At 42.8% G+C, this 12236-nt stretch overlaps 2 protein-coding genes across 2 annotated transcripts in view; both read right to left on the reverse strand.

Annotated features, from left to right (window-relative positions):
• Positions 1–12236, reverse strand: part of ldlrad3 (low density lipoprotein receptor class A domain containing 3) — a 101132-nt gene that overhangs the window by 45943 nt on the left and 42953 nt on the right. The window contains exons 3-4 of the mRNA XM_080438641.1: positions 4725–4850; positions 239–373 (exon numbers count right to left, since the gene is read on the reverse strand). Coding sequence (XP_080294767.1) covers positions 239–373; positions 4725–4850 — 261 coding nt within the window. The remainder of the gene's footprint in view (positions 1–238; positions 374–4724; positions 4851–12236) is intronic.
• The window catches only part of pdhx (pyruvate dehydrogenase complex component X), a 408353-nt gene that overhangs the window by 5772 nt on the left and 390345 nt on the right, over positions 1–12236 (reverse strand). The gene's annotated exons all lie outside the window — the stretch shown is intronic.

The following is a 12236-nucleotide window of genomic DNA, read 5'->3' on the forward strand; positions in this document are numbered from 1 at the left end:
CTACACAATTACAGAATGCAATTATGTTATTTTGATCAACGTTTGCCTGTTGCCTCTCCTATGGAACCACATCAATACAGCATGGATTTGTGGACAAAATCTCATCCAACGACAACAAAAAGTTTTGGGTCTGAGAGGCTAAATCTCATCAAATGGTGGTCCGTGGCTCACATGCCCAATAAATAATGGACCTTGATACGAAAAGGGTTGAAAACCACCGCTTCAGGGGGTTGCCTACCTGCTGTTGTGAGACAGTGCTCCTCGTCGCTGTTATCTTGACAGTTGTCCTGACCGTTGCACAGGAAGCTTCGGTCCACGCAGCGGCCATTGCGACACTTGAAGCGAGCCTCGGAGCACACCAAGGGGTTACCCGCTGCAGTTAGGGTCAGAGCGGAGATAAAAGGCCTCAGCGGTTAGGGTTCAAATCTACCTTTTTGATCATTCCCTGCTGGGGAAAAAAAAGAGCTGCCAGATTCTAATTCTGGTCAGGACATTTTTGCTTTGATTTTGCAATTTGGATGAATAAGCAATAAATAATGTATCTAATATTTTTTTATGTTGAGGTAAACACACTGAGGTTTTATTTGATTAATTTACTTATTTTTGGCGCTTTAATATGTTCTAATTTAACAGAACAACATCAGCTTTTCAATTTCAGAGAGATGCGGAGAAGCAAAGGGAAATTTAATTCAGCACATCGCTGTACAAGGTGGAAGAGCATTTGATCAGGGGATTTTGATACAAATCAAATTGAAGATTAAGTGAATACGAAACATGAGACAAAAAAGTCCTGCACACAGTAAAATCCTCAGTGTTAACTTAACTAGTCAAAACGGACCCAAAGGGAGCCATAAGGGTTCATTTATATCCCAGAGTAAAAAAATCTTTGCACCCTCAAGAGTTAAATTAACACTGAGGATTTTACTGTGTGCCGAGTGCACATTAGTGCATTTTTTATCCTGTTTTTTCCAGTCTGTACAAAATGAGGCAGAAATATCTTGTGCAAAGATACCGACAGTTCCACAGTAGAGACGTGGTATGTGCTAGGAGCAGATATTGAATAGCTAGATTACATTTGTGCATGTGGGACCCTGAAGGGTAGGAACACTGCCGACGATGGAGGTATTAATTTGTTATAATCAAAGAGAGAGGCAGCAGGGGTCATGTGAGGACTGCCCACAGTGCACAATAATGTACATACTTTGCTAAATGTTCCTCCGTTTAATAAAGTGCAGGATACATAGGCTGTAAAACCGTGAGTGTTAATTTAAAGACCCACTCCCTCCAAAAATCATGTTTTTGTTTGGCTAATAACTTTTCGAAGTGTAACCATGAAAATGCTGGTAGTTTCTTGTGATCTGCATATCTCCTTTTTGCTCCTTTTTCTCCCAATTTAGTCATTATTAGGCATGTAACGATTCACTCAACTCACGATACGATTCGAATCACGATTCGAGGTTCACGATACGATTTTTCACGATTTTTAAGCACATTTATTTTCCAGACAAATTACTGAAAAACCTTGATTATTTCTCTTACAAAAATCATGTATTTTTTAACAACTGTATTTTCTCTTATCCTCTTTTCAATATATGAAATTAAATAAAGCCTTTTTATTATTCATGAGGTATATGCATTAGCTGTAAGGTACACATTAAGACATATACTTTTTTTATCTGTAAAATAATAACTTTAAATATATAAGTATTATGAAATAAATGGAATTTAAAACATATATCCCAGATGAAATAAATTATAAAGAAAACCTTCAAATAAACAAATTAAGGCTTAGCCTTTCTTCCAAGCTTGGGATTTACAAGTAATTTTTTATCTATGCTATATATTCTGTACAACACATTTATGTAATAAGGGAAACTGTTTTAAACTGCTCCAAATGAGATTGGATAAAAATGTATTGATTAATATCAATGTAATTCGCTATATATCTGAAAGACAGTGTTGAAAGGAGTTTGACGTTGTCAGCAGTCTGATACAATTGTTAAATTATTAAATTAGATTATTATTCATTGTACTCTGCAGCGGCAGCCGCACCGAGGCGCTCCAGAATTAGCCGCTTTCATTAGAAGCCTATCAGTTGTATGTTTCCTACAGAGTTTAAATCAGACAGGCTAACAACAGCTAACAACATTGTCAGACGGGGGAGGGGGTAAACGGTATAGTTTGGGCTATTCATCAATCAAATAAACATGTTTACATGCGACGCACATTTCCCTCTTATGCAGTGCGATCGCCTAGTTGTTTAGATTTCATAGCCTGAGAGGACGTGAACCCAACTCTGCCGTTCATAGCCTGCCGTTGAGTGAGTGAAGAAGAGACCGACGCACTGCAGGCAGCTATGGTGGCCCTGAGGGGACAAAATAGTAGGCGGATAACAAGGAAAGGAGTCTGACTCGATTGCGCCCTCTGCTGGTTGCATCGCGATGTCATATTTTATTGCATCGATTTAAATCATCACCACTTTGAATCGATTTAAATCGATATACGATAAATCGTTACATGCCTAGTCATTATGCTACTTAATTCCTCAACACACACATTTCTGTGTGTTGTCACTTGCCAGTGAGGAGTCCCCACCGGATGGACGTAGAACCTCCATCCTACGCCTCCCGCCCAACACTCAAGGGCAGGAGGCAACGCCGGATGCACCGCAGTGGATTCAAACCCCTAGACTCAGCGGTGGTGGGCAGGTACTTCACTACTGCATCACCCGAGTATTCTCCTTAGTTTTAAAACAAAAATCTGACTAGCACTCGCTGAGCAGGTACGCAACTCAGACGACATTCAAAGCCTCACTGAATGCAGCATTAGTCAATACGGAAGTATGCAGGGACGTTTTGTGATACAAAACAAGTGATCTCCCATAACCCAACAACACCATGAGTCCCATCAGCCAAGGAGCCTTGCCTTCAATGGGGAAGTAAATGGATGCCTGGTCGCAGTGCATTTGGTGCGTATTCTCTGTGGATTTACCCACATTCTGGGGGATCAAATGAATGCATAATTCATAGAATATGGAATTCTATATGAGGGCAAAGAATAGGGTACTGTAATGCTTCTTTAGGGATGTTTTGGGCGGGAGAAAGATTATTGACATTGTACATAAATATATTGAGAGAGATTTTCAAATTGTTTTTTCAAAATTTGAATATTCCTTAAAAAACTATACGTCACACACACACATATATATTTACATATAGCCTATATATTTTACATATATATTTTACATATATAAAATAATGTATGCAGTAAAACTTAATTTAAAGACCGCAGACATCTCTTTCTGTCTCTCTTTTTCTCTCGATGCACCGGTCATGGTTGGTGTTGAGAAACGCGGTCTCTTGCAAAAACAAATGAATCTTATGTTATAGGCTCATTTTAATAAGCTTAGGTAATGTAGTGGTTTAGATACAAGCCCAGACTTGTCCGGAGAACGGACATCGCTCCGAGCGACACGATGTGATGGAACAATGTTTACCTTGACATGACGACATAATTATAATCAAATCTATTCAGTCACTCAATGCAGCCCACACTTTTGTAACATTTTTATTTAAAGGTAGGGAAAGTAATTTTCTTTTTGTCAAAATAACTGTTACATAGCTCTATATTCTGATAGTACTCATTGCTATAGAGTGTTTGTTCAGTAACAGGAGTCTCCATGTCTCTCCAGCTGTTTATTAAACAGAAAATGCATTTTCAGGTCAGGATACCAATTTTATCCAATCAGGATAGAGAACTCAGTCAGGATACAGATTAAACAAGTGAAATTAGAAGTGACACAAAGAAATGAGCTGAACAAATTAGAACTGGAAAAATTAAGCTGATAAATGGGTACTCTCTCCTGATTGGCTGAAATGTTGTCACCTACCTGAAAATGTATTTTCTGTTTATTAAAGAGCTGGAGAGACGGGGAGACCCCTGTGACTGAACAAACACTCTATAGCAATGATTACTACCAGAATATAGTGCTTCAACCTTTTAATACAAAACTTTTTGTTTTAACCCAAAAATATCACTTACCCTACCTTTAACCTATTAAGACCGGGAACGCGTCTGTGTCACTTTTTTTCTCTTTGGCTATTCAAAAATAGTAGATATACAAGCTCATAGCGCGGCATAGAGTGCCGCGCTATGAGCTTGTAGATCTGCTATTTTTGAAAAATCTTGAAAAATATATATATTATTTTTTTTCAAAAAACTGTTTTAACTGATTTTTTTTTAGAATCGCATCAGGTCTTAATGTGTTAAATAAAATTAAGGTACATGAGAAATGTGGGTTAGGAGGATGTTTTACCGTGAGAACAAACAGAGTTTTTTCATGGCTTTTTCTGTGGAGTCTGGTTGTAAACTGTCATTACGAAATGGATTGCCTGTTTCAGCTTGACGTTTTGCATCAATTAAAGTGGTGGTGTATGATTTAACATACAGTACAGCATTGTGTTCTACCGAGCAAGTCCGTCTGTGTGGATAGCACGGGGGAGATGCGCCTGGTGCGTACCTTGAAGCTGTAGCACTGAAGCTTGAAGTCTCTCAGATAAATCACCCCGTGATCTCGTGAGACCAGCTGCTGTGCAAGGTTACAGGAGCCCAGAGTCTCGCGAGATCTCGCGAGGCAGATTATTTTATTTATATGTTTATTGGAATGAATTAAATGAAGGATTTGAATGTGTAAGCTGTTTAGTAAGCCAGGGGAGAAGACTCACTGCAGTTATCCTCGTCACTCCCGTCAGGACAGTCGCTGAAGCCGTTGCAGCGGAAGCGTCCGATGATGCAGTGGATCCCGTTGGCACAGGCGAAGAACGTCGGGGCACACTTCGACTTGACCTTAGCTATACGAGGGAGAAAAGAGATGGAGAGAAGACGGAACGTTGAGAAAGGCAGAAGTAGAGCAATAGATTAGACTGCCGGAGCAGCGAGGGAGATGATGCGGCAATTTTCAAAGTGCTACATCACATTTCTGTGATAGGCCAAACCTTGGCGGTGCCACTAGCCCGGAGGGAGGGATCTATCACTAGGGGCAGCCTATTATAGCAGTAAAAGTCGAAAAGACATCGGTCAACGACGTAGTGCAAACGGTGAGGTTACAGTAGGAACGACACCATTTGTCATACAATAACCAAAATTGTGGACTTTTTTGTTTTTTGCTTGTGTTCATCGCTTCTCGTAACATTTTCACCTAAATGTGGGCATGAATGGAGCCCAAACAGAAACTGGCAGCATGATAAGAGAAATCAAGTTAATGACAGAGACAAAGAGAGCGAATAGCTTAAAAGAGCTAGGGGAAGGGTATAGATCCTGACATCGATCAAGCCTAAAGCTAAAGATCCAAGACTGACGGAGGAGTTCCACAACATCAATGCCCTGCGTCCTTTTCATTTAGCACTAACCCCTGGCTTTCACTGAAACGCATCGACCTGCATTGGCTCAAAGGGACCTTGGAATGATCCTGATTGAAATAATAAGAAGAAAACAACCTTGCAGCAAGCAGTTCCACTGTTATTTTTATGATCATAGATCAAAGGTAAAAGTTTAGCAAAACTCTTTTTATCTTGACTATTGTAAGATTCGTTTCTTGTGTATGCGTGTGTGTGGGGTGGGGTTGCATTATCACACGCAGGCTAGCTAGAAGTTTCTATTTTACATCTAAGTGGGAGCAACATGTGGATGAAAATAGCACTTATTGGAGAAAGATCAGTGAAAACTACAAGTTTGGATCTTAGGTATAATTGTAACGCATAACATGTGTCCTGTACATGTAAGTAGACATTTAAAACCCAGTGTAGCAGCCACTCACCATCACCACTCACACCCACACAGACAGGGAGGGGCAGAGCGAAGTGAGCTGGCATCGCACAGCTAACCAACAGACAATCTATGTGTTTTTCCCCACACCGAAACACAAAGGGTAGAATTGGCCAGCCCATGGCTTGGCGTTATGCCATCTGAAATGCCAGGGGCGCACATCCCCCTTCCCCCCACCCCACTCTCACACACACACACACACAAACACAAACACACAATGCATTGTGGTAGGCTGATTTATGAGTTCTTTCAAGCTGCGGCGATTATGTGCAGTGAGGAGGGAGGGGCAGGCATAACAACCAGCGAGAGTTTGAAGACCCTGTCTCCAGTATGAAATGTAATCTGCTGAGGGGCGGGAGGAGCTGGGCCTATGTGTGTGTGTGCGCGTGTGTGTGCGCAAGCGTGTGTGTGTGTGTGTGTGTGTGTGTGTGTGTGTGTGTGTGTGTGTGTGTGTGTGTGTGTGTGTGTGTGTGTGTGTGTGTGTGTGTGTGTGTGTGTGTGTGTGTGTGTGTGTGTGTGTGTGTGTGTGTGTGTGGCAAGCCTTTGTTTACCTGCACAGTAGAGACCCGGACGCTTAAAGCCAGGTCTGCATTGTATATCACATTCATTAGACTCTAGAGAAGGAGTATAGCTCCAACGTGCAGCAACACATAAAACAAAAGATACAAACAGACGGCACAGCACTGCGCAGGAGTAAATTGAAACTCATCTGACCACAAACAGTGGCAAGATCTTCCCTTTTTTCTTCCGTCTCTTTTTTCAGCTCGCATCCTTTCACTTCTTCTTCCTCTGCGCTCTTGTAGTGGAAAATTAAAAACACGTTCCATTCTCGTGGGCACATATTGAGTCTCCGCTCATAAAGTACAACATTGCCTGCTCTCTGGTTCGAACGTAGCCCTCTAATGAGCTTTTATGTTTGTTAGGCCGCGTGGACCCTTGGGTCATCACTGAAATATCTCTCGTTTCACTTCCTTGAGTCTTCTTAATGCTCAGTGCTACAACCAGTAATCCCTGGCACGCATACTGTATCTGAGCCATGTTTGTACTTTTCAAGTTGATATAAAAGTCACATTAACAGTCATTTCATGCAGAAAAATTAGTGCGTGTGTGTGTGTGGGGGGGGGGGGGGGAGAGTTACAGGGGGCAGTTGGTTTAATGTGCTTTGCTGAATTTGGGGTTAACGTGTCCTTCACTGCATGAGCTGTGCGGTGGACATAAAAACCTAGCAACATTAATTATAGAGAGCCAATTTAGGAGAGGGGGTGGGGGTGCAAGAAATGAGAGCACAAACCCAGATTCCAATTATTAAAAAAATCTCCGGTTAATCGTTCCGTGAAAGTGTCCCATTTCCGTCTCTGGCACTTGTCAAGCATAAATTGAACTCCTGCAATGTTGATTAATTTCCGGTCCTGTGCAAATGGCACACTTGTCCACATCGCTCACCTCTCCAGTCACACTTACTGAGTTTGAACTTCTTTGCTGCGCGCCAAATTTCTGTCATTTCTCCAAGCCTAAATAAGAGTTGTTTACAAAGCACAGAGCGGGTGTTGAACGGCTTCCAAACTTTGTCACAGTGTTCAGTGGGGCAGCACAAATGAAAACAAATGTGAATATACTCAAACCGATTCCTCCAGGTAAGACACTTCATCAGCAGCAAAAACACGCCACGAGAGACGTGTGCACGTGATTGCACACACACACGCTTATATTCAGACATGTGTGTCCCTCTTCACCGATACACATGGACTGGAGTCTGTTCACCGGACAAAGAGGAGTTTCCCCAAGAGAGTGTAATGTGCGTGGAGGGTTCACGCTATCTCTTGCAGAGGTTCACGCTATCTAGATTTCCCCTGGGAGAGGTTTATCGTCAGTCCCTGCAAATCCAGTTTTGTGCCACTTATGAGAGGTTGCTGCCATGGAAAGGGGAAACAAATAGTGAAAGGGTAAAGGGCTAGGCAAAACTTGGGACACTGTGATGTAAGCACTGCAGTGCAGCTAATAAACTTTATAATAGGTGTAATTTATGCCAATTTGTGCCAATACGCACAAAAATGTACAATACTATTGACTTGATTGACAATTGGCATTTGGCTGGATCACACTGGCACACCTAACTGTGTAACACACGCATTATTAATTGATGATTTCGGCACTATGACTTGTACACTCTCAGAATTAACCCATTCAATCCGAGAACGCATCTGTGTCATTTTTTTTCTCTTTGGCTATTCAAAAAATTGCAGATCTACAAGCTTGTAGATCTGCTATTTTTGAAAATCTTGAACATTTGTGCAAATCGTTGAATATATATATTTTTTAAAGCGAAAATCTGTGACTCAAATCTTTGCTTCTGGGAGTCCCTGGAACAAAACCTTTTGAGATGGGGGTCCGCGGCCAAATACATATCATTTCAGGGGTCCTTCTTGACATGGTAAAGTTGGAGCACCACTGATATACTGTAGCAACATACGGTTAGGATTTAGAAAGAAAATGTAGATACTGTATGTATTTGGCCACGGACCCCTATCTCAAAATGCTTTGTTCCATCGACCCCCCCCCCCAGAAGCAAAGATTTGAGTTACAAATGTTCACTTAAAAAATATATAGGCCTATATTCAAAGATTTGCAAAAAAATATTGATTTTCCAAAAATAGCAGATCTACAAGGTCATAGCGCGGCACATATCTGCTATTTTTGAATAGCCAAAGAGATCTAAAATGACACCGATGCGTTCCCGTATCGAATGGGCTAAATGAACACTGAGGATTTGACTGTAGACTCTCCCCTCGCCCAGGGCCCAGCACCACCTCTCCTGCCCTTCATCTCTCTTCTCCCCAGTCGTCTCTGCGTCTGCCACAATTCCCCAAAGCAGAAAAGAAACTTATTCAGCACAGGTTGGCAGAGTCGTGACAGGCATGCGTGAGCGAGACGACGGTGAGGAGAGAGAGGTACAGGTATCGACAGGACAAAGTAAAGAGGGAGAGAGACCAACATGAAAGGACACGGTAGAAAGAGAGAGGAGAGAGAGAGAGAGAGAGAGAGTCAGTGAGCAGACAGATGATGACTTGAAAGGATTCTCTGACCTTGCTGGGCATTTGTGAAGGAAGGAAAATCAATAGGTAATGGAGTCAGGGTGAAAGCCAGGAGGACAGGATTGTGGGGGTGGGTGGGTGGGTCTGGGGGCTAGTCTGGAAGGAGGCCGGGGGGGATCAAAGTAATCAATCTGTACATTTCGCCACACGGTGCCCCAGCACGCCGCTTGTACAATACAATAACCTTCTGGCGGAAGAGGCACGGAGCGCATTCTGGCTCTCAACTCATCCACACAGCCATTAAAGGTACCCCCTGACTCCCCCTGCAAGGCCAGCAGCAGCAACCGTCGCTTCAAAAAGAGTGAGGTTCATACAAGGAGATATATATATATCTATATATATAAATAACATGCCAGAGATGTGTGCAAAATATCAATTATGAAACTCCTCCAGCCATCTGGTGGTATCTATATGAAGACTTTTGTTGAGAGCCGGGAATACGTGTGCTGAGAGAGCAGGGCGTGACCTATCTGCTGAAATATTCATCCCAGCCGAGAAATGTCTTAAATAGCCTTGTTTGAACTGGCCGTGCTCAATGTAGTGTAGTCTAGAACATCCAGAGCTGTCGCATTTCTTGTTCGTCCGTCTATGTCACGGTTCTCATTTTTGCTTCATTTGTGGCCATCAAAGGCACAATGGAGGCTTCCAAGCAGAAAGATAACTGGGAGAGAAAGTCAGAGAACAAGAGAGGTTGAGAGAGGAAGAGTCAGAGAGAGAGAGATACAGAGAGAGAGAGAGAGAGAGAGAGAGAGAGAGAGAGAGAGAGAGAGAGAGAGAGAGAGAGATACAGACAGAGAGAGAGAGATACAGAGAGAGAGAGAGAGAGAGAGAGAGAGAGAGAGAGAGAGAGAGAGAGAGAGAGAGAGAGAGAGAGAGAGAGAGAGAGACACACACACACACAGGGAGGGAGAGGGGGATAGATGGGGAGACTGTGGGTGAGACACTAATCAATATTTCATCCCTTTTCCGTGGTATTAATTACACCACATCATTGATCAGTCATCCATTAAGTGTCTGGGCTGCACCAGACACAGTCCCATTAAATCTTCCCAGATTCCCTTTCGTGATCTTTTCCCGCTGCTATCACTTCACCGTCTCTCTCCCATCCATTATTCTTCCCTTCTCTTCTTTCCACTTTGTCCACTTCCCCTGTTTTTGCATAAGTTAGCTTTTCACAGATCAAGTAAGACTGACACTATAGATCCAAGTCACGGTTCCTGTCTCCAAAGTCCCCAAAAACACAATCCTATTTTTGTTTTTCTCCCTCCAAGTTTCTCTCCCATCGAAGCTCTGTGCAATTGAAAATGCCTACAAAATGCCTCCATGTACACACGTACAACACACGTGCACACACACAGACACACACACACACACACACACACACACACACACACACACACACACACACACACACACACACACACACACACACACACACACACACACACACACACACACACACACACACACACACACACACACACAAAAGTAGAGCAGGGGTTCTCAAAGTGGGGTCCCCTAAATGATAGATAGTTAGGAACCAAATGGACCCTTATGGGTCTGTAACTCAGAGAGTGTACAAATGGAACCAAATGGACCCGTTTGTACACTCTCAGAGTTAAATAAACATGGATTTTACAACATAAATAGGGGTCCCAGAGATAGAAATGCCATTAAATGGGGATCCCAGCCTAAATGCATGTCAAACTGGGGGTCCTTGAAATTAAAATGGTTGAAAATCACAGCTAGAACCGTAACATTATTTTCTTATGGGGGTCCCTGGCATATCTTTTCAAATGGGGGTCCGCGGGCTAATAAATGTCAATTTGGGGGTCCTTGACATGAAAAAGTTTGAGCACCACTGAAGTAGAGCACAGCAGAACATAGCAGCACACAGAACAAAACAGTGGAAAAATCACGCACGCTCCTTTCCATTAGAGTCGGTGCATTGGTCAATCTCCTTATCGCAATAACACACGCGCCTAATCGTAGCCAAGCCCAAGCACTGCACACACCACCACCCCCTCCCCACCACCCCCATGGCATGTGTGTGTGTGTTGAAGGACCTTGATATCTAAATCACCACCAAGCCATCCCAAGAGTTCTCCAGCAATTTCCCCCTCTGCCATGTAGGATAACGCCTCTGTCGGGTGGAAACCTCATATGTCCAAAGCCGTTACTTTTCAGGATTCAAATTCAAAAATAGCAAAAGTAGCAGATCTTCAAGCTCGAAACGCGTCGCTTCGCGCCGCGTTTCGAGCTTGTAGATCTGCTACTTTTGATGATTTTGTGTGAGGCTGCAGCATGATCGAGTAGGGCGTTAATTTACGGAAAAACACAAAAATGCAGATAAGAGGTTTCTGCCTGACAGTAACGCTAAGTTTGTTGATTAGCGCAGTTAATGCTCACTTCAACGCACTATCTCTTGGGTACAGTTAGCAGGTCAGCTTGTAAAGAGGCTCAGAGGTATGGAACTTGCTGCATCATTCTTTTGGTACGCCACGACAAAATGATCCGACCTATATGCCTATATATAGGCATATACTGTACTGACAACATCAAGGATCACCAAATATGGGCAAAAAAGGTACAGGGACAGACATATACAGAGATCTCCATATATATGGGCATAAAAGAGACACCGGCAGACTGACAGACAGACAGATATATACAGAGATCTCCATATATGGGCATAAAAGGGACACAGACTGACAAACGGGTACAATGGCTACTCTGACAATGTGTACAACGGGTATTGCATATATTCTCAACTTGCATTGTTCCCTAATCGCATCGTTCCCGAGTAGGCCGGTGCCCAACACACACACACACACACACACACACACACACACACACACACACCCCCACACACACACACACACACACACACACACACACACACACACACACACACACACACACACACACACACACACACACACACTTATATAATGAGTTTTCAAAACAAAGTGACACACAAACATGGAGGGGGAGCCTTGAAATATCATGAAGATCATCTGACAACTACATCCATTACTTCCTGGTTTTTAGTTGCTACCCTTGGTGGCCATGACAATTTCATTGTTTTCTGTGCATAAGACAAAATAGTGATCTTGATTTCAGACAATAACGAATCAGGTTGAGGTAATGGCGGCCATAGGTTGGGCGTACCAGGTCAACATTAATGAAATAAAAAAAAACGAAGGCTTACAAAAATAGCAGATCTTATGAGCGACGCGCTGTGAGCTTGTAGATCGGCTATTTCCGGTGTGCAAAGATGTCGTACGACAAAGTATATAAATCTGGCTTTACTCGTTCCTG

This window comes from Gymnoscopelus braueri, assembly GCF_963280865.1.
Source record: "Gymnoscopelus braueri genome assembly, chromosome: 9".
NCBI lineage: Eukaryota > Metazoa > Chordata > Actinopteri > Myctophiformes > Myctophidae > Gymnoscopelus > Gymnoscopelus braueri.